This window comes from Pygocentrus nattereri, chromosome 16 (genome assembly GCF_015220715.1).
Source record: "Pygocentrus nattereri isolate fPygNat1 chromosome 16, fPygNat1.pri, whole genome shotgun sequence".
Lineage (NCBI taxonomy): Eukaryota > Metazoa > Chordata > Actinopteri > Characiformes > Serrasalmidae > Pygocentrus > Pygocentrus nattereri.
The window spans coordinates 23,320,088-23,343,523 of NC_051226.1; the positions used below are offsets into that span (position 1 = coordinate 23,320,088).

Here is a 23,436-nt window from a genome sequence, read left to right on the forward strand (position 1 = left end):
GTACATCATGAGGTGTCAGTATGACAGAGCAGAGGCCAAACCTCCTCATTCCCACCCAGGCTGAAGGAGGGATGAATGAAGAAGCACCTCCGCTCCTCATCTCGCCCCTAATGCATTGTGGGATGAAATAAAACGCAGGCAGTGGGAGGCTAGTGAAAAACGCTCGTAACATGCGGGGAGAGGCGCCGCCTCGACCAATCAGAGCGCGGGTGCAGTATGGTGGGCGGGGCTGATGTCTGCTCCTGACTCGGTGGGTGAGTACGAGTTAGAGGCGCAGCCACCGCATGGACATTGTGGCGAGTTGAGCGGTCGTCAGCAGGTCAAACGTGGAGCACGTCGGTCCGAGACACGCCTGAACCAAACAGTTCCCTGGTGAAGAACCACTACAAGAGGTAAGCTGCTAAACGCGTTATTGTGAAGCGGCTATATTGTGTTTGTGTGTATTCTCAGAGACAAGTTCATATAAAGAAGTGCTCGAGACGAGAAAAGCATGATATGCAAATACGCCACGACGTGGAAGCTCATGTCAGTGTCCCTGCCGGTGTTTTCTTCTGTCCTGCACAGCTGACTGTGTAATTTGTCAGTCCTCGAGTTTGGTTGTGTATGAACATATTTTGTCAGGATATGGTAGGCTCTACTGCTCAAAACGTTTTTGTTGTTTTGAAGAACAGCCTTTGAACAAGCTGCTCAAAGTTGACGACGCTTAAGTCAGCTTCTTATTCAGAATTTCCCGTTCCACCTTAAATGGTGCAGCAGTTACGTTCTGACGCCTCAGGCGCCAGAACGTAACTGCTGCACCATTTAAGGTAGAACGAGAAAATTCAAAAAGAAGCTGACGGATACTAAGCCAACTTTAGCCTCGTCCAAAGTTGAGAGGCGAAGCGCTGCTGGCTGAAGTAGCTAATGCTATTATGTAATGATGTTGATGTCCAGCCACTGTGAACAGCTGCATAGCACATCACCGTGTGGTTTTTGTCACCTTTTGCTGCTGTTATCCTCAAATACGCCCAGCTCTTTTCTGACTGCTGCCAAAACGTGCTATTAATTTTGCATATGGTTCAGTTAATTGTAAATGATGGGTTAACTGTGGGCCTGTCCTCATGGGCCTGCAGCAGTCACCTCAGGCCACGCTTGGGCCTTTGCCTGAAGCAGAAGGCAACTTTTGATTCAAGGAAAACTGCCCAAATGCTTAAGGACATATTCCTCCAACTGCCACGGAATTCGTGCATATAAGGGTTTCTGCTTGTCCATGCCTGAGGACGTGTTAAACTGACGTTCAGAAGACGCCAAGCACGAAATGACACTGTGCTGCACAGAAACTCAGCACTGCCCACTCAGATGCATTGGACGTTTCTGAAAGCCTATATTCTAAAGTCTATATGGAAATTACTTTTTAATTGGCCAATAAATCAGACACGCTATTTCCCACGTTGTCAGACAGACCATTTTACCTCACTAGGTTTCATCCTTTCTCTCTCCTGGGCTGAACACAGGAGAGCCTGAGAGAGCTGATTGAGGTGGCCTCCTTTCTGTCAAATCATGACTGTTCCTTTCTTTTTTGGTAGCTGCGCTAGTTCTTTAAATGGATGGCTGGGAAGGTAGATGACTGTAAACTCAGACAGGCAGGTCGGGGTCAGGCCTTTTTTACTTATCAAAAGAAGTTCCTGTGGGAGATTTGTTTGGATCTATACGATGGCTGTGGGTGAAGATCTAACTCGATGTTGTTCAGACTCTCTTTGCAGAAGGTTAAAGGGGAACGAACCTGGTTGGGCACCGTCGTTAGGTAAAGTGTGATGTCTGTGCAGCTTTTGTCAAACTGAAATACAAAACATTTTTTTTATTATTACAGTTACTGTTTGTTTATTAAAAGGGGATTGTCATTCTCAATGTATATAATTTACATCATTGAGATGTAAATAAAGCCTCTAAGAGTGGTTAGACGTGAAATGGTGCATTGTAGAGAAACTTGCCGACCCAGATTTATCTACAGCGGTGATGATAGGATCCAGGGGTTGCAGAGACTACAATCCAGAATGACCAGTAAACATTCCAGTGTCTTCTCAGTTTTTAGTGTTGATGGTGGTAAATCTGACAAAAGAAGTGTTCTTCAGGGACTCCTTTGCCTTTGCCTCACAGTTTTGAGAAGGCTATCATAAAACAGTGTCTCTGGCATCAAGCAACTCCGTTAATGTAATATCCCTTTACTTGTTATATTGACAGAGATGACCTGCACGTGGTCTCGAAATGGTAAGAGCTTGATGTTACACGTGCTGTTCAGAGATACCTGTTGAGTAAAAAAACAATCATAATGATGCATTATTTAAGGAGGACTGGCATGTTGTCAGATAGCATTTGGGTTTCACTTGTTGGTGAAATATTAAGCTACATTTGTCACTAATGGAGTGAAATGGCTTGAGAAACTTGGCAAATGCAGAATTTGCACTCAGTAGCGTAATGGCAGCCAATTTCCAAAACCTATCCAATGTGTACTGTATTTGGCAGTTGCTGGCTCTTATGTTTGTGATTTTGAATTGAAAGTTATTTTAGGACTGGCTTTACTTGCCTGACGTGTTTTATTTGAGAACTTAATAATTAAGGCAGATCTGTATCGTGCAGCTTAAGTGGGTAGATAAAGTTTTGCTGCACATTTTCTTGGCAGTCATAGTTAAGTCAGTACTGTTTCAGCCCAGATTTCTTTTCTTTTTTTTTTTTTTAATCTAACATTAGGTGTTCATTAGTTCTGTGCAAGACTATTTTCGAATGGTTAAGTCACAAATGGATACGCTGAGCTCTTGACAGCTTATGTTATGTGCTGGCATGACGTTTTTATAAAAACGTCTTTTGTTTGCCACCCCAGGGCACGGCAGAGGTCAGCCGTAGAGCTGGGATTAGTGTTTGAGTCACAGCTGTGTCATATAGTGGCTGTCAGTAGGGACCCCTGAGAGCGCAGTCAGTTGCAGGATTCGTTTGGAGGAAAAGGCACTGGGGTCCCACTTTATCCTGTCACCAAGCGACGCACCAGCCAGGGGAAAGGATGTGCTGGCTTCATACACAATAGAGCGAGCATGTTCAGCTGTAGCTTTTAAAAATTAGAAGTGTGACTTGATGGGGAAAATGCATCTAATTTCTTGAGAATTTGCTACGAATGAATCTGAAGACTGCAAAAGGATAAGACATCCCACTATTTTATATATTTTACAAATATTCTTTGTCTATTTTAAGAACCTTTTTTAATGTTTAAAAGATCCATCACAATTTAGAGGTTTTAGGAAGAACCTTTTAAACTGTGAAGAACATTTTAACTTTGCTAAAAGAACCCTATGCGGCACCTTTTTTAAAGGACTGTACTGATGAAAACGTCTCTTGGAAAACACAGACCTCTGTGAACCTAGTTTCCATGTGTTCTGTGACAATGAAGCAAAGCGTTCCCTGAATGTTGTCAGTGCTGTTTTGTGTTCTGATGACATTCTTGCATTGGCGTCCATTCTGTTGATTTGATTACATCTACTATCTGGAGCCAGTCATTGCTTTTGCAAGTGTAACTTTGTACCTTTTGTGTTTGTTTTAGAAACCATGACTGACAGGAAGGCAGTGATAAAGAATGCTGACATGTCTGAGGACATGCAGCAAGATGCTGTGGATTGTGCCACGCAGGCCATGGAGAAGTATAACATTGAGAAAGACATTGCTGCATACATCAAAAAGGTAATTTGATTAATGCTAAGTAGACAGAACAGTTGTTCTGGTGTGTGTAAACATTTGTACATTTTGAAATTTGAACAGTCATTCTGTAGATTATATGTGGAAGCTGAGCTGCTACAAAAAACAGTGTTAGTGTTTCAACTTTTTTTTTTTTTTTTTTTGTCGTCTCCCAACCCCACCCCCACCCCCATCAACAGGAATTTGACAAGAAGTACAACCCCACGTGGCACTGTATTGTTGGGCGAAACTTCGGCAGCTATGTGACGCATGAAACGAAGCATTTCATCTACTTCTACCTTGGTCAAGTGGCCATTCTGCTCTTCAAGTCAGGCTGAGGGCCAGCCTCCACGTTTCATCTCTCAAATTCTGAGCTTAGGCTCTAAACCTGGACTGTGATGCACTGATGACATACGTACACGCACACACTTACTCGTCATGAAGAAATAGCTATAGAGGCTGTGCATTAGTGCATGGACCGTGTACAATATTTAATTTGTATATGTTGCAATACAACTATTGCTTTTCTGTAGTTGCTCATGTGTTAAAGCAACTTTGATTTTTTTTTTTTTGCTGAATTTTTTTTTTTTTCCCCCCACGTCAGTTTTTTTGCACTGAAGTTGTACAAAATGCTTCGACTGCTGCCTTTAAGTAATATTAAAGAATAATACATCATACATTGTCTGTCTTTCTTTCTTTCTTTCTTTCTTTATGACTAAACTTATAGTTTTCATGCCACCTGATGTACTCATCCTAGAAATATTGTTGGCCATTTTTATTATCCCTAAGGAGCAATGTGTGATTTCATCAAAATTAAGAAGAGATGGGATCGAGGCCTCATTTCTTTTTCATGGTTTTGCAATATTTCAGTTTGTTCACAGAACCAGTAGATCAGTGCAAAGGTCCAAAGTTTAAATAAAAGACTGAGAGAAGGAAAATGCAGTTGCTGAATTGCCCAGCTTGAAAAGCTTCCCCTTTATAGATTTACTTTTGCTAAATTAGGTGCTCTTTGATTCATCGTGGAACCATAAAACAGAAACTGGTTTATAGCAGTGTCAAATGTATTTTCCTAAATCTGGTTCTAAAGGACCACTTTTGTAAAGCATGAAAATGTGCAAGGCAGTGGGCCTCAACGATCAGGGGAAACTGCTGTAGACATTTTACTTGGTAGCTTTTTACTTATCACAATAAAAAAAAAAAAAAAATCAGTAACTGATTATTTACAGTCTATGGTGCAGTGGGTTCTGGGTTCGATTTGTGAGTTTGCATGTTCCGTCTGCGTCTGTGTGGGTTTCCTTTGAGTGTTCTGGTTTCCTCCCACAGTCCAAACACATGCAGTCAGGCCCATTGGCCAACTGGATAAGATGGGGATGTATGTGTGTGTGTGTGTGTGTGTGTGTGTGTGTGTGTGTGTGTGTATGTATGTGTGTATATATATATATATATATATATATATATATATATATATATATATATATATATATATATATAAACGCTCACACTGATCAGCCATAACACAAACCTTGTTTCACTTATCTGTATTGGAACTTTGAAGCTTTGTAGTTCTACAATTAGAGACTGTAGTCAACAAAAGTTACAGTGCAAAAAAGTGTAAATTTGTCAGTAAAACATGAAAAAAAATTGGATGAAAGAACTGAAACTACACAAGTGCCAATACAACTAACAACAAAAGGTCACAAGGCAAAGCAAAAGCAGTTGGATAAATGAAAAAGGGAGAAAAGGAGCATATTTAGGTTAGAAGGTATTCCATTGTAGACATTCATATTTTTGTTCTTTTGCTAGATTTCTTTATAAAGGTTAAACTATTTACATTTTATATACATTTTTTTACATGTTTTATTTATAAATATGAATATATTTACCCAAATGAATAATGATGTTTATTAAAACACTATTTTTCCAAAAGTATTTGCTCATCTGCCTTCACACAGATATGAACTTGAGGGCACCCTGTTCTTATTCCATAGGGTTTAATATGATGTCGGCCCACCCTTTGCAGCTATTACAGCTTCAGCTCTTCTGGGAAGGCTTTCCACAGGTTTAGGAATGTGTTTATGGGAATTATGTACCATTCTTCGGTCAGACACTGATGTTAGACGAGAAGGCCTGGCTTGCAGTCTCCGCTCTAATTCATCCCAAAGGTGTTCTATCGGGCTGAGGTCAGGACTTTGTGCAGGCCAGTCAAGTTCTTCCACTCCAAACTCGCTCATCGATGTCTTTATGGACCTTGCTTTGTGCACTGGTGCACAGTCATGTTGGAACAGGAAGGGGCCGTCCCCAAACTGTTCCCACAAAGTTGGGAGCATGAAATTGTCCAAAATCTCTTGGTCTGCTGAAGTATTAAGAGTTTTTTCACTGAAACTAAGGGGCTGAGCCCAACTCCTGAAAAGCAACCCCACACAATAATACCCCCTCCACCAAACTTTACACTTGGCACAATGCAGTCAGACAAGTACCGTTCTCCTGGCAACTGCCAAACCCAGTATCGTCCATTGGATTGCCAGACAGAGAAGTGTGATTGGTCACTCCACATCTCCACTGCTCTAGAGTCCAGTGGCGGTGCTTTACACCACTGCATTTAATGCTTTGCATTGCGCTTGGTGATGTAAGGCTCGGATGCAGCTGCTCAGCCATGGACACTCATTCCATGAAGCTCTCTACGCTGTTCCTGAGCTAATCTGAAGGCCATATGAAGTTTGGAGGTCTGTAGTGATTGACTCTGCATAAAGTTGGCAACCTCTGCAAACTTTGTGCCTCAGCATCCGCAAACCCCACTCTGTCATTTTAGGTGGCCTACCACTTTGTGGCTGAGTTGCTGTCGTTCCCAATCACTTCCACTTTATTATAATACCACTGATAGTTGACTGTGGAATATTTAGTTGAGAGGAAATTTCACGACTGGACTTGTTGCACCGGAATTGACTGAGCTCCTGAGAGCGACCCATTCTTTCACAAATGTGTGTAGAAGCAGTCTGCAGGCCTAGGTGCTTGGTTTTATACACCTGTGGCCATGGAAGTGATTGGAACACTTCAATTGAATGATTTGGATGGGTGATTGAAAACTAATACTGCTTATACAAATTATGCTTACAAAAAATAGTATCATAACATTCAAAAGGAGAAACCCTTATTATCACCCAACTCTGTACATCTCTCCATAATGGACTGGTAACAGCAGAAAAAAACAAGTGTCAGTTGTCTCTACAGCAGAAATACAAAAAGCACAAGACTCTGTCTCTAATTTAAATATCTATATATAAAAAAAGCTCACTAACCAGAAAGATGTTAAACATAATTTTATATTGTGTTTCCTTAACCTTAGGAGAGCAACGGACAACGACTGAGTGAAAATGATCAAATAAGAAGACATTTAAACGCTTTACTAATCAGACTGTTACTACACTGCATCAAACAAGTCTACATAAGAGTCTTTTAAAGTGAGCAGCTAGAGGCATTTTTGCTGCGCAATTGTTTGTTTAGAAAACCTTAAGAAAACTAAACTTTAAGTGTCAGAACATAGTTACCTTATATTGAATGATTGAAAGTTCAAATGTTTTAGGACGTATAGCCACATCACACACACTAATTGAGACTTTTAAATTGAATACGTCCATTTTCCGCTTGCCATCGGATGTGGATTGTGGTTGCCATAGCAAAGCCGCTACTTTGACCTCCTCTAAGATGGCTGCTAGAGTCAGTTCATTGGAGTCGGGCTGGTGCTCGGCTTCTGATAGAGACCGGCCTCCGTTTCATTCTGACACTCAGCGGTTCGGTTCGGGCGTTGAGCTCGCTTCTCTGCAGCCCGGAGAAGAGCCGTTCCGCCGCTGCAGCGCTAAACTGAGAGGACTGAGCGGGTCTGGAGGATCCGCAGTGAAAACAGAGCTGAACCTCCTGCTGGACGAGCTGCTCTCTCACAACTACAGCAACCAGCTCAACAACCACCACATACCAGCACAGGTAACATCGCTTACCACAGCTTTTTAATAACCTCTCTCACAACTACAGCAACCAGCTCAACAACCACCACATACCAGCACAGGTAACATCGCTTACCACAGCTTTTTAATAACCTCTCTCACAACTACAGCAACCAGCTCAACAACCACCACATACCAGCACAGGTAACATCGCTTACCACAGCTTTTTAATAACCTCTCTCACAACTACAGCAACCAGCTCAACAACCACCACATACCAGCACAGGTAACATCGCTTACCACAGCTTTTTAATAACCTCTCTCACAACTACAGCAACCAGCTCAACAACCACCACATACCAGCACAGGTAACATCGCTTACCACAGCTTTTTAATAACCTCTCTCACAACTACAGCAACCAGCTCAACAACCACCACATACCAGCACAGGTAACATCGCTTACCACAGCTTTTTAATAACCTCTCTCACAACTACAGCAACCAGCTCAACAACCACCACATACCAGCACAGGTAACATCGCTTACCACAGCTTTTTAATAACCTCTCTCACAACTACAGCAGCCAGCTCAACAATCACCACATACCAGCACAGGTAACATCGCTTACCACAGCTTTTTAATAACCTTTCTCACAACTACAGCAGCCAGCTCAACAACCACCCCATACCAGCACAGGTAACATCGCTTATCACAGCTTTTTAATAACCTCTCTCACAACTACAGCAGCCAGCTCAACAACCACCACATACCAGCACGAGTAACATCACTTACCACAGCTTTTTAATAACCTTTCTCACAACTACAGCAGCCAGCTCAACAACCACCACATACCAGCACAGGTAACATCGCTTACCACAGCTTTTTAATAACCTCTCTCACAACTACAGCAGCCAGCTCAACAACCACCACATACCAGCACAGGTAACATCACTTACCACAGCTTTTTAATAACCTCTCTCACAACTACAGCAGCCAGCTCAACAACCACCACATACCAGCACAGGTAACATCACTTACCACAGCTTTTTAATAACCTCTCTCACAACTACAGCATCCAGCTCAAAACCACCACATACCAGCACAGGTAACGTCGCTTACCACAGCTTTTTAATAACCTCTCTCACAACTACAGCAGCCAGCTCAACAACCACCCCATACCAGCACAGGTAACATCGCTTACCACAGCTTTTTAATAACCTCTCTCACAACTACAGCAGCCAGCTCAACAACCACCACATACCAGCACAGGTAACATCGCTTACCACAGCTTTTTAATAACCTCTCTCACAACTACAGCAGCCAGCTCAACAACCACCACATACCAGCACAGGTAACATCGCTTACCACAGCTTTTTAATAACCTCTCTCACAACTACAGCAGCCAGCTCAACAACCACCACATACCAGCACAGGTAACATCGCTTACCACAGCTTTTTAATAACCTCTCTCACAACTACAGCAGCCAGCTCAACAACCACCACATACCAGCACAGGTAACATCGCTTACCACAGCTTTTTAATAACCTCTCTCACAACTACAGCAGCCAGCTCAACAACCACCACATACCAGCACAGGTAACATCACTTACCACAGCTTTTTAATAACCTCTCTCACAACTACAGCAGCCAGCTCAACAACCACCACATACCAGCACAGGTAACATCACTTACCACAGCTTTTTAATAACCTCTCTCACAACTACAGCAGCCAGCTCAACAACCACCACATACCAGCACAGGTAACATCACTTACCACAGCTTTTTAATTACCTCTCTCACAACTACAGCAGCCAGCTCAACAACCACCACATACCAGCACGAGTAACATCACTTACCACAGCTTTTTAATAACCTCTCTCACAACTACAGCAGCCAGCTCAACAACCACCACATACCAGCACAGGTAACATCGCTTACCACAGCTTTTTAATAACCTCTCTCACAACTACAGCAGCCAGCTCAACAACCACCACATACCAGCACAGGTAACATCGCTTACCACAGCTTTTTAATAACCTCTCTCACAACTACAGCAGCTAGCTCAACAACCACCACATACCAGCACAGGTAACATCACTTACCACAGCTTTTTAATAACCTCTCTCACAACTACAGCATCCAGCTCAACAACCACCACATACCAGCACAGGTAACATCGCTTACCACAGTAAGTGGTAAGCGATGATACTATCACTTTAAGACTCGTGACATCATACTGCACCCCTAATCATCCAACATCAGTACCTGAACTCACTAATGCTCTTGTGGCTGAATGCCATCAAATCCTCACAGCAGTGTTCCAACATCTAGTGTAAAGCCTTCCCAGAAGAGTAGAGGTTTTTACTGCAGAGGGACAACACCCTATTACAACATTTGATTTCAGAAGATATATTGGATGAGCAGGTGTCTACAAACTTTTGGACATACAGTGTAGTTGCTACTATCACCCATGCAAATAAAGCCTAACGCTTTAAGGTGCTTGGTTTTAAAGCCAGAAAATGTTTCTGAAAAGTTTATCTGGATGTTGAAAGTTTCAGCAGCATGTTTGTGTAAATGTCAGTGTTTAACCTGCTTTATTTTGTTTCGCAGTGGACGCAGCTTCAAGCTCTGACTTGTCTTTAGCAGTCGTCAGCTTTCAGTTGGCAGTACACAATGTTTAGCATTTATTGACAATCTGAAGTTTTGAGACTAAGAATGGGTGTCAGATGTCTCTTACTCTATGATAATCATGAAATAAGGGTGTCTGCATCAAAATCATGCATTGTATTTCCAATAGGGAGCCAATTCAGTCAACACCCTATGAACTATATGTGGTTGGTTAGTGTAGTGGATAACACCTCTGCCTTCTACGCTGTAGACTGGGGTTCAATCCCCACCTGGGTAAACACCCTACACTATACCAATAAGAGTCCTTGGGCAAGACTCCTAACACCACCTTCGCCTACCTGTATAAACTGATCAAATTGTAAGTCGCTCTGGATAAGAGCGTCAGCCAAATGGAATAATTGTAAATGTAAACTAAATTTGCCATCCTTGTTGTCTTTTAGGATGTGTGTCTGCTGCTTGTGCACACCAGCCGACTGGTTCCACACAGCCAAGAGCATCTCGTCATCAAACTGTGCCAGCTGATTCACCAGCTACTTAACCAGCTGCAGGTATGGAATGGTTATTAAACAGTGAGTGCTGGTCACCCTGAATAGCAGTTACACTGACTGTACATTGGTTTCATATTGTATCATCACTGATCACTGGCTTCCCCGTAACAATTATTAGTCGATACTCATATAATTCCGATATCGTTGCTTGTCCCTGTTTAAAATCCATTATAGTACTTATGCTGAAATGATTTCAGTGTACGTTATTTTACAATACTGCGATAATGTTGAAAACTTTTGTATGTCATCATAGGAAATTTTCATATTGTTCCATTCCTAGTCTGTTGTAAAAACGTCTGTAGAAAAATATAGAAACTTCAGTTCAGATCACTGAGCGCTTTGTCCTGATTTTGAACTGAGTAATGATGTTCCTTCTTCTCAGGTGATTGTAGATGAGCAGACGCTTGATACACTCGTGTCATACTGCACGCGGGCTTTATGGGTTTGCAGCTCATGGACGCACTCGGAGATACTACTGGCCCTCTCATCGTTGGTGTATGGCAACGGGCCCAGGTGCCAGCGGGTAAGAGTTATTCACACAAGTGCTATGTTTATAGTCTGATACTGTGTTTTGTTTTAAATGCTTATCTTTCAAATTCATATTCCTCCAGCATCTTCCAGAACTGCTTGGCCAGAACGGTGTGCTCCTGAACTATGGTGACCCCAGTCAGAGTGATATAGAACTGCGGCGCTCTTCTTTGCATTGCATGGCCAACCTTTGTCTTGGGTTAGTCATCTGGAGGTTTTAAATTCAGAAAACACCAAAGTCCAAGAATATAGTCTATGCTTTAATTGTCTTGGAGTAAGACTAGCATATTACTATATAATACATATGTATCTGGTTTTCAGAAGAATGTAAATGTTGTTTTGTGGTCCCAGTAGTCAAAGAAGAAAGAAATTCTACTTTACAGAATTGATGATTATAACATATTTGTGATGTGCAGTCATCTATGTGTGCATGTGTTTGTGCTAGTGTTCCTGGACATCCTTATTTGGAGGAATCATACAGAGGAGCATGTTATAGAATCTTCCTGCAAACTCTTCAGTCTCCAAAACCATCTAACGTAGAAGACATGGTCTTCTGTACGGTCAGTACTTTTCCTTACCAAATTAATACATTTTGTTGAGACTTGGTACAACCCATTTTCTTATCAATCTTCTATAAATGTCACTGTCAATCAGAAATCATAATGCATTTTCCTAAGCAAAAGTCTGAACACCCTCCAGGCAGATTATTTCTATAACAGCGACTAATAACCGTTACTCTAAATCTCTATACAATATAGAATAGTTTTACCTGGGGAGGTGTTAGTATTGAGTGGTACTGGTTCATCCAGTACACGGGTTGAATTTGTTTGCTTAGGTATGAGTTTCTTCATTAGCCTTATACTGATAGGCCACATACTGTATATGAGCAAATAACGTGACCTACAAACAGTGCACACCATGCTTTTCCCATTTGGCTGAATAGCTGAGTTGTCTTTTAGTTACATTTTCAATGAAAATGAACATGCAGCCGATTTTGGGGTGAGCATTGGCCTAACAAGAACAGAGTGCTTCCTGTCATGCTGCCTAAGAAGCTGCCTGAGACTGTGTTGTGGTATCGTATGTATGCGATGCACATATGTGACAAATGTCTTGAGATTGTGGCTGAAGCTTAGGTTCCACATTAAATGAAGCAGCAGTTAAGTTCAGGGCCTGTACAGGTTTCTGATTGTAAATGATGCTCAATTTAAGGTGGAACAGAATAATCAAAAGAGAAAAAGCTGCCTAACGTTGCCTAAAAAAAAAAACTTCTTATTAAAAGTGCAGGCATAACTCAGAATAATAAGCCTCTGTTAACTATGAGAGATATACTTAAGCAGCTGCAATGGTTTTCTTTGAAAAAAATACATATACGTTGATATACCAAAACCATCACATTTTAATTATACTGTGGTATTGTGTCCGTATTGTCCACCAGTAGTGTGCTGTAACTGATCACAGATGAGATCCTGATTTACATGGTGATCATCATTTGATCATAAGTGGAGGTGGTGGGCGGGAGGGCTTTTATCTGGTGACACACAGTGCTTGTACTCAAATAAACAAACTTTACTGGCTGCTGCCCTTTAGAGGTTTTTTAGCATCAGTCAGAGGTTACTACCATCAAGTGTCTCAAGAAATGTGTTTCAAATACCAGAATATGAAAGTCAAATTTCAGATTTTCCTTTTAAATAATATGACATGATGAATTATGTTAAATATAATCAGGTACATAAACAAACAAAGTGAAAAAGATCAAACTTTATTTCAGGTTGACCTTTCCCACTTTTCTGTCTCCAAAAAAATATTTTGTCTCTTTTCTTAGTTATTACAAAGTGCTCTAAAGGGCACGCAGTATTTCCTGAATGGGGTAAAATGGAAGGCTTCTCCTGATCAGGACCTGGGCTCCCTATTGGCTCTACTTAAGGTAACACAGTACATCAACAGCTGCATCTTTCATAGAGTTAAGTAAAAGTTAAATAGAAGGCATGTCATCTTTGCTGTATCTGTAGGGAACTTATTGGTGGGCTCATACTCCCTCTTTCCTTGTATCTCCCTTTCACTGCTTTTAATATTTGCTTGCTAGTTCAGAGGAAGTTGTTTGTTTTTCTGTAAACATTTGATTTCACATGGAGGAAGACCTGCATAGTTTGTGTTTTGGTTTTTTTTTTCTGTCTCCGCCTGGTAGAAATACATGTTCCATGGGTTGCCAGGGATAAACGTGGAGATGCCTCAAGTTCTGTACCCAGCACCTCTTCCCCAGTATGAGACAGTTCCTGCAGCTAAAGCTGAGCCTTCACAGGATACGCCAACACAGAGAAAACTGCCAGCGGTACGCTTGGGGATGTTTCGGGCCAACATTAAAGCAACGGTTTACAAATTCACAAATCAATTGTACACAGTTTCCTCTTCGTTAATGAGTTTAGACATGCTGGTGTCTGGAGTTCGATTTCTTTAGTTTTCCACTGAAGCTACAAGAATAATGTAGCTCAAATGTAACTGAAGTTTGTGGGAAAGTAAAAAGAAAGAAAGTGACAGACTTCTGTTATATTAGACTTCTGGCTCCAGTGCAAATCTAAACAAACTGAATTTGGACAACATGGTGGCTGATCGACTACATTTGGGATAAGGGGGAAAATTGTGTGAATTTGATTTCAGTGAACCATTATTTTAAAGCAAAGACTGCAGATATGCCACAGAGATGGTGCTGCATAAAGTAATGTCTGCTTATGCTTGACTTATGCACATTCTCTAGTATCTTGTTGGCTTTTCTAGGTTTTTCGTACTTTCTCTCAACTACATACCTGAATGTTAGTTTAATATTATTTACTGAAAAATTTCTAGTAGTTACTAAGCAACCTTTAAGATCCCTTAAATTTCCACATGCACATAATTCAGTAACTGCATTTAAAGTGATATTGATAATGTTGATTATTATTGTTATTGAGTTATTGTTTATTTATAAAAATAATGAGGAATGGAAGTCTTGGCTTGTTGGTGAGTTGGTGAATGTTTAATGTATTTAATACCATAATAATAGTCACAGAATTTAAGGGGTTAAAGTTGATGCTGCTAGAATTGCTTTGACAGGAACAAACAGAGTTATGACTCACAGCAGTAATCATCCCATCCTTGCACCCCCCCAGTCCCAGCAGAATAAGAAGCGAAAGTCGCGGGGGAAAGGGAAGAAGGCCAGAGTGGAGGGGAAAACAGATGGTGGACCAGAGGAGGGAGATGATGAGGAGCCAAGTACAGGGCCCGTCAGGAGTGGAGGAGGTGGAGGAGCAGGACGAGGAGAGGGCCGGATTGGGTGGCCTCAAACTTCTACCCCTTTCGCTCTGCCTCTGCAGCCTGGATCAGGCACTCAGTTCTTACCTTGTTGGAAGAAAGGCAGCTCTGACTCAGAGTTCTCTGACCCTGAAGGAGGAATGCAGTCAAAGCTCAGGTTTGAACAAATCGATTGAATAAAACCAGTTTTCCTGCTCTTACAGCGGTAGTTCTCAAATCTTGGTCCTGGAATCATCTCAGGGCAGATGCTCCCAGGACTGAACTTGAGAATCACTGCACTAATTTTTGTGATTACCATAAAGATTCTCATTTAATCTGCTACGTCTATGAGACAATTGTGTGGAGTGAATGGGCCGCCGTAACTGTTTGAACCCAGAGTTCACTCAGTGCTGTTATTGTTACAAAGTCCTGCATGTCAAGTAATTTTGTTGTGTACCTTCAGGCTATAACATTTCAGTCTAGGCTCTCTGTGGCAAAGCCAGTCATATCCCTTTTTAAACAACATTACAGAATCTCTCCTTGTAAAACTAACTCATCTTAAACAGTGCCTGATTCAACTAATAAGCTAGGTAACAAGCCCTTCCTAGCTTAGAGCAGAGAAAACACTAAAATGTGCAGGAAGGGTGACAAAGATTGGGGAACAGTTCCTTCAAAGGAATAATTTTTCCCCAAACATGTTAACACTTCTAATTGTGAATGAAAATGGAATGAATGAAGGACAAATTGGCATGCTGCAAATGAAGGCATACAAAAGTGCCTTCTAGCTTTCATTTGCTGTTTGTCATAGTAATATTTTACAACCCCAAAATTTCCAAAAATGTTTGGGAAGCTGTGCAGAATGTAAATAAAAATAAAATGCAATGTTATGCAAATCATGTAAACCATATTTTTAAAGGAAAATACTTGAAAAACAACATATCAAATGTTGAAACAGAACTTTTTTTATTTTTGAAAATATATGCCCATTTTGAATTTGATGCTAGCAACAAGTTTGGGGGGTATGTTTACTACTGTGTTTCATCACCTCTTCTTTTAACAGCACTCCGTAAGCATCTGGGAACTGAGGAGACCCACTACTGTAGTTTTGAAAGTGAAATGTTTTCCATTCTTATTTGATAATAGGATTTCAGTTGCTCATCAGTTTGGTGTCTCCTTTGTCGTATTTTTAATTTCATAATGCGCCAGATATTATTAATAGGTGACAGGTCTGTACTGCAAGCAGACCAGTTTAGACCCTGGACTCTTTTACTGTAGAGCCATGCTATTGTAATATGTGCAGAATGCAGTTTGGCATTGTTTTGCTGAAATAAATAAGGCCTTCCCTGAAAAAGTCGTTGTCTGGATGGCAGCATATGTAACCAAAACATGTATATATCATTCAGCATTATTGTTGCCTTCTCAGATGTACATGTCTTCCATGCCATCCTGAATGCTGGCTTTTGAACCATGAACTGATAACAAGCTGAGTGGTTTTTAGCTTGGATAACAGTGTCCATGACTTCCTAAAAGAATTTGAGATGTTGAGTCATCGGACCACAGGACACTTTTCCGCTTTCCCTCAGTCCATTTTAAATGAGCTCAGGCCCAGAGAAGGTGGCAGCATTCCTGCTTTGTGTTTATATATACAGGGTGAGTCAAAAGTCACAGGACACATTTTTATTTTATTTTATTTAATTATCGACTTTTATCTCCGGGGTCATCTCAAACAAATTGTGTATGCTGAGAAAATCTGCAACAAACACCACCTTCAGCACTGCATCGTGGAGGCTTGTCCTGTGACTTTTGACTCACCCTACATACATACATACATACATAAAAAAAATAAAATAAATAAAATATAGTTTCTTCTTTGTGTTTGAGTTTTAACTTGCATTTGTGGATGCAGTGACAAATTGTTTGTAGTGATTTCTACAGAATCTTGACTGTTTTTAGGGGGAAGAAACCCTTTTGAAGAAACCAGTAATGGTTTTTGGCCTTGTCACTTGCATAGAGGTTGAGAAATGTTATTCCTGAATTGTGGCAGTATTTGCCCACACAGTCTTTCACAGATTGGTGAACCCCTCATCATCTTTATTTCTGAAAGACTCGGCCTCTCTGAGATGCTTTTATATAGTCAGTCATGTTACTGACCTGTTGTCAATCAACTACCAGGTGTGTTTTATTTATTTATTTTATTTTTTGCCCATTTTGTTGCCCCTGTCCCAACTTTTTTGTAAAGTTTTTGTTCGCATTAAATTCAAAATGGGCATATATTTTTCAAAAAACAATACAATTTCTCAGTTTCAACATTTGATTTATTGTCTTTGTACTATTTACAATGAAATGTAGTGTTTAAATAAATTGCACATCATTGCATTTTGTTTTTATTTACATTTTGCACAGTGTCCCGGCTTTTTGGGAAAGAGGGTTGTAGTTGCACCCCTGCTTTAATAATTGTGATTCAGTAGGGCTGCAACAAATGACTGTAACCATCGATTAATCAAACCATTATGCATTCTGCAGTTTCCTTCCACTTCCTGGTCACAATGACACCGTTGCTCAAAGTTCGATCTGTGCTACAAGAGATTCTTCTTTTATGGTGAAATGAAGCTAAGAAGACAAACATTTCCATTAGTGGACTAGAGTTGAAATAACATGCATCTTATAAGTGTTATAAATCAGTGTTGAGTGCTTTTTGTTTTTAAGTAAACAATGCCTTGACTTTTTTTTCCATTATCATTGTCATCAATGACCAGCTGATATTGTCGACGAATTGTTGCAGCCCTATTGTGCTACCATTTATACAGACTGTGGTTTTCTTATAATTACGTAGCTGTCCTCTCTTGTGCAGGCTCTACCAGGCTCGTGTGCGGCAGAGTGCTCTGCAGTGTTTCCTGGCTGTGGTGAAGAGTGTGGAGAAAAGAGTTCTGTATGGTTATTGGTCATCCTTCATTCCTGACACTCCTGGCATTGGAAGCCCTCCTTCACTTACCCTCATCACCATCGCTCTTAAAGACCCCTCCCCTAAGGTACCACAGTAGACTGGCCAACTCACCATCACTGAACAAAAATATCAAATGCTAGAAAATGCTGCGAGATCGCTGCTCATGTAATTCTTTTTCCTTTGTGACCTGATCGTTTTGCAGGTGCGCGCAGGGTCACTGCAGGTGCTCTCCGCCCTTCTAGAAGGTTCTCGTCAGTTCCTGTCTGCGGCTGAGGACACTAGTGCCCCTCGGCAAGCCTTCACTCCATTCTCTGCTACTCTGGCAGCCAGCCTGAGAGAGCTCCACCGCTGCCTTCTGCTAGCACTGATTGCCGAGTCCTCCTCCCAGACCCTAACACAGGTCATAAAGGTAATGACACCAACAGAATTATGCACCACCTCATTGTGCAGTAACAACACTCCTTAGCGCTTCAGCATGATGAGTGGTCTAAATTGCTGTAGGCTGAATGTGAGGTCATATGTAGATAGGTTCATTGTTATGAATTCAAACCAGGCTGTTTTTGCAGCTTAGTCTCAGTACATTAACTGGTTGCACTACTGAGTGAACACTACATGCAAAACTTTAACAGTCTTTACATAGTAGATCAAACTCATTTTATTCCTTTTGTATAGTTTAATATAGTTTAATATAAAGCCGACATGTAGTGTTACAAAACCATAACAGCCAATTATGTCGTCATGCAATCATTATTTGCTTTCAAAGTAGCTTTTGTTTTTTTGTTTGCCCTTCTAAAATAAAGCTAATTTCCAGTAGTTTGGTAATAGGAATGTGCCTGTTTATTTTAGCATCAAGCTAACCTTGGTAAAATGTTTACATTTTATGGCAGCGCTCTATATTTAAGGCAAATATTTGAAGCTCATAACATACTTTTAAGCAACGCAGACGGTCGAAGTGCAGTTTTCAAATTGCATTACGCTCTCAGCAATGCTGTCTTAAGAAATTATAAGAGGGGAAATTTAACCTAAACACTGAGCTTGTGAACTGAATGTAGATCAATTAGACCAAAAAGGAGCAACCAAACACCCATGTGCTGTGTATGTGACGATGCAAGCAAAGTCAACTGGCAGTCTGGCCAGTCTCAGTCTGTGTAATTAAGGCTCAAGCCAGTAAAAATGGATATGCCAGTCTTTTCCTTGCCCTTGCACTTCAAATTGCAATTGCAATATTGGTCAGAAAAATCATGATTAGATATTTTGTCCAGATCTTATAGCCCTGTGTGAAGCCTGTCTCTGAAGAGCCTGATAGCTTAACTATATGCCAAACTAGTGAGGAGAAAATATGGTCCGATTTGCCAACAGAAAGCCTGATGACATCAGTGAAAACAGCCTGCTGAATCAGTCACCAACACAGAAGTTTGGTGTTTGCAATATGTGATGTGACTGTCTTATAGTCTTGTTCGTTTGGAATGTTTGTTTATTTAAAACGGCAGAGGTGACAGTAAAAGAATGCAGGCTGGCTGAGTGGGTGTGTTTGTTCGAATGGGGGGCAGATGTGATGTGAGACAGAATTGAGCACAAATCTTATCAGCCTGTATGATTTTTGAAGAAAGGAAGTGCATCAAAACAGCACAGACTTCACGTTTCACAGTTACTGAATATACACAGTGACAAGTAACATATGTGAACTTCAATTACTCTTCAAATAACTCTGTGCTCTGTTTCAGTGCCTTGCCCATTTGGTGTCCAATGTACCCTACAACCGTCTTAGGCCAGGTTTGCTCAGCCCTCTATGGAAACAGATCCGTCCATACGTCCGGCACAGAGGTAAACCAACCTCATCTGTCCAAGAAATATCTGCTACAACAACTTGAGCAAACTAGCAATACCTTGGATATTACAGTCTCTCGTTCTCTCTTTCCCACACTCCTGCTCCATCTTTCTTTCTCTCTTCAGATGTGAACGTGCGCGTATCCAGCCTCACTCTGTTTGGGGCGCTGGTCTGCACTCAGGCTCCCCTCCCTGAGGTACATCTCCTTCTGCAGCAGCCTGGGCCGAGTACAGGACCTGGTGTATCTGGAGGAGCCACGCCGCAGGAGCCATCCCTCAACTGGAGGCAGCCGGGGCGCAGGGAGAGAGACGCCAGTCTACCCTTGACGGGGACAGGTGTGGAGGATGTTCCAGTGGCATCGTGCTGGCTGCTGCAGCTGTGTGTGGCTCTGGTTACCCAGGCTCGTGAAGAGCCCTACTCTGATAGCGATGCAGCGGGGTCCACCAGCGGCGCACTGGAGCCTTCTCCTGTCCGCCTAGAGGCCCTGCAGGTAAGAGGCCAGAGCTTTGATTAAAGTAGTAGTTTGGTGAACATTTTTTTCCCTTTTATTCCAAATCTTGAATTATCCAAAACATGTTTTGATGTCTGAATTTTGCAGCAATGAGGCTAATGCAGTTAACAGTGTTAAGGTAGTTGCTGAAAAAGAACTTTTACAAATTACTGTTTACTCCTTTCAGACTTTCATAGAATGACTTTACGTATTACTTCCTAGAAAATGTAAACTCTGTACTCATCACTGTACATCTGGGTTACTCTTCAAAACCCATACACATCTGTTTCAACTATATAATTGAAAACAGTTCTCTTTGGTGCTTTATTGAGAGAAGTAGTCATACCCAGTAAACATTATTTACTGTGAACAAGACACACTCACTTTAATCAAGACACAACCAGTTATGCTGATTAAAATTATGTATGGCTTATGCTGTTTGAAAACCTAGAAACTAGTCTGTGCAAACTGTAGAAACTGTTCAAAAACGGGTTGAATACAAGTTTTCTGAAAAGATGGAAAGCTTCTAGAGCTGTTTTTAAATGTTAATTGAGTCTGCCAGTGTAGGTGAGGTGGGCTCTCTCTCTGTTCTTCAACATGGGGTTTTTAATACATCATTTTCATATTTGCAGGATTAGAGGCTTCAGCATATTGGTCGAGTTTACAGTACATCCCATGATCATGCTGCACTCTTGTTCACAAAGTCTCAGTCAGCTGAAGCAGGTTGCAGATTGTAACTGTAACACCGGTAGCTAAAAGCAGTGATTTTTTTTCACTGCTTTTTCAGTTAACATGATCCAAATTGTATGAGATGGTGCTCTTTAAAATGTGGGTAACTGTGTGTTATACTGTGTTAGAAGCCATATATAAGTAACGTCGCTTAAAACCTATCACTAAAGAACCATTCAAAATACAACATATTCTAACTCTGCAGGATGCTGAGAAATTGATTCATGGTTTAATACCATCTAGAATAGCACTGCATGCAACAACATGTATTACTTAGTGGTCGCCCTGTTGTCATGGAGTAAGTTTTAGTTCAGAAAGCAGCAACCTCTGTTCTTAGCCAGAAAAGAAAATCAGTGCCTATTACTTTTTCTTACTTAGTTTATATTGTCTTCTTATCTAGTTCTGCATTAAAAGTAAGATTTTGACTTTGAAGATTGACATTTAAAGCCTTTAATGGCCCAACTACTGCATATCCTGCCAATCTCATGAGGCATTACAGCCCACCCAGACCACTTCACTCAGCTGAGACGGGCATACCACAAATCCCTGGGAATACTTGACACTCAATCATGGAAACAGCTGTTTCCATATGGCTCCTAACAATAGTGTGTCTGGAAATATTAGGAATGCAAGCTTGATAGGTGTTTTTGAATTAGATTTGTTCATGTTAGTAAATGGCTCTCTCTTACTTCCTGTTCCATAATTTTATCATTGTGTTGTTAAGTAGCATAATATAATGTTTTAACTTTGCGGTGTTGTGTTATCTTCCTAGGTAAAATTACTGTGACCAAGTCTGTTTCAGATGACTCAATTCGGTTGCAAGTGCATGGCGATATTAGGTATAGTTTGTATGACGCTAGCTATTGTAGTTCCAGTGCCTAAAGAAACAAACATCAGACACCAAACATGTCCTGCCTGATTAAATTTGGGCTAAGGGAGAAGAGTGTGTAAATTAGATTTTTGTCCAAACTATTTTTTTTAAAATAGCCGTACAAGGAGGAGAATGGGGCAGTGTTTGCGATCTGACCGGTCGTGCATATATGTATGTTGTCCAGGTGCTGGCTCATCTGGTGAAGGGCTACTTCCCTCTGGCTCAGACGTCTTTGCTGGAGTTGGCCCAGCTCAGCGCTCGCTGTCTTAGTGAGCAAGACCCCTCTGTGCAGCTACATGGAGCCAAGGTGATGCTACTTTTATTTGTGTCTCTCTCTGTCTGAGTTTTCTATCAAACCATTTTCCTCCATGTCTAATGCTATGATGTTCTGCATGTTCTTGTAGTTGTTGGAGGAACTGGGCACTGGCATTATCCAGCAGTACAGAGCTGATGCCCACAGTGCTGAGAGTGCCAGCGCTGTGCCACTGTGCCAGGTAGGTCATTAAAAGTGTCTGAATTCAGTATTCATACATAAAATGAAACTAGAAATCATAGACAAAAAATTGAATATAAAACTAGAGAAAAGCTAAAATAGAAAGATACATTTTAAGCTGCTTTTTAAATGGCTAACTGAGGATGTTAGTCATATGTCTTGTGGGAGGGAGGTCCCAGATTGGGAGTGTATACCATTTCTTTTGTTCAGGAACCGAAAGTAGTCTTGTGTGATCTTATTTATCTATACTCTTTTTAGGTTAGAGTATATATACTCAAATAAGAGGACTCTGTTATCAGCACAGCCCTAATCTCTGTCTTTGGCACAGGTTCCCAACCCTGGTCTTGAAATACCTCCTGCACATTTTTGTGTTTTCCTGTCATAACATACCCACTTCAGCTCAGAAAGGGCTTGTTAATGAGGCCATTGTTTTACATCAAGTGTGGTTGTAACAGGGAGAGTATTAAAATGTGCAGGTTATGAATATGGTCAATGGATATGTAGATATGGTAATTAGGAGTTGTTTTCATCTTGTCATTTCGGACAGGTGGTGCAGTTCTGGTCTGAGGTCCTGACCGGTCCACTGATAGGAGCCTTACAAAATGATCAGCACCCGACCTTACAGACCAGTGCATGCGACACCCTCTCCTCCATCCTACCCCAGGCCTTCAGCCAGCTTCCTGTGAGTCTGTCTGTCCCTTTGTCTCAAATCGAGTTCTTTTGTAGTGAACTGTCCAAATATGCCCTATGATGGGCTGGCAGAATGTCCTGGGTGTTTCCTGCCTCTCCCACAATGAATGCTGGGATTGGCTCCAGCAGAGGAGCTGTAAACAGGATCTAACTAATCATCCTGCTTTAGTTTTATATCGGGAATTAAGGGGTCATAATATATCACAATCATATTGCAAAGGTTTGGGCACTGTGGCCACATGACATTTTGTTGTTTTTTATAAGTGAAAATAAGTAAACATATCTACAGAGAACACACTTCTGTTCTACAGAAAACCCACTTCTGCACATTTTAATACATAATTACTGCTTATTAGCTGTATTTAAAATCTTTAATATTGTGCTCTGTGCAAAGGTGTGCAAGTTATAGCACATCCTCTTTTTCCCAATATGTTGAAGTTGGTAAATAAGTTGAAACTGTGCTTTAAAATTTGCAGAAAACGTCCATGTTCAATAAAATCAACAAAACATGTCATTTGGCAGGAGGTGTTTAAATTTTTCATAGAACAAGCAAGCTGGCAATATAAGACAGCTTGGATGGTCTTGTTGCTATAGTGCAATGCTCAGAATGCAGTTTCTGCCTTTGTTGCTTATGTGTAATGACTTGTCATGATACATTTTAGAACACAACAAGCGGAACTGTGCTTGTGTAGTTCAAAGCACCTGAGTTTGCATACTTGTGTGAAGTAGACAAGAATATCCATAGTGTTCAAACTGTCATACAAGGTGGTAGTTCATGTCTTTTG

At 41.0% G+C, this 23,436-nt stretch overlaps 2 protein-coding genes across 2 annotated transcripts in view; both read left to right on the top strand.

Moving 5' to 3' along the window:
• Positions 1-259: 259 nt before the first annotated feature.
• dynll2b (dynein, light chain, LC8-type 2b) lies at positions 260-4,376 on the top strand. Its single transcript, XM_017704388.2, has 3 exons — positions 260-392; positions 3,569-3,705; positions 3,900-4,376. The coding sequence occupies exons 2-3, from the start codon at positions 3,574-3,576 to the stop codon at positions 4,035-4,037; spliced, it is 270 nt and encodes an 89-aa protein (XP_017559877.1). The 5' UTR covers positions 260-392; positions 3,569-3,573; the 3' UTR covers positions 4,038-4,376.
• Positions 4,377-7,401: 3,025 nt separating this feature from the next.
• Positions 7,402-23,436, top strand: part of heatr6 (HEAT repeat containing 6) — a 22,112-nt gene continuing 6,077 nt past the window's right edge. The window contains exons 1-15 of the mRNA XM_017704386.2: positions 7,402-7,677; positions 10,707-10,814; positions 11,197-11,337; positions 11,426-11,541; positions 11,788-11,902; positions 13,165-13,266; positions 13,528-13,671; positions 14,486-14,784; positions 17,458-17,635; positions 17,753-17,959; positions 19,275-19,374; positions 19,504-19,868; positions 21,653-21,775; positions 21,873-21,962; positions 22,509-22,643. Coding sequence (XP_017559875.1) covers positions 7,402-7,677; positions 10,707-10,814; positions 11,197-11,337; positions 11,426-11,541; positions 11,788-11,902; positions 13,165-13,266; positions 13,528-13,671; positions 14,486-14,784; positions 17,458-17,635; positions 17,753-17,959; positions 19,275-19,374; positions 19,504-19,868; positions 21,653-21,775; positions 21,873-21,962; positions 22,509-22,643 — 2,499 coding nt within the window. The remainder of the gene's footprint in view (positions 7,678-10,706; positions 10,815-11,196; positions 11,338-11,425; positions 11,542-11,787; positions 11,903-13,164; positions 13,267-13,527; positions 13,672-14,485; positions 14,785-17,457; positions 17,636-17,752; positions 17,960-19,274; positions 19,375-19,503; positions 19,869-21,652; positions 21,776-21,872; positions 21,963-22,508; positions 22,644-23,436) is intronic.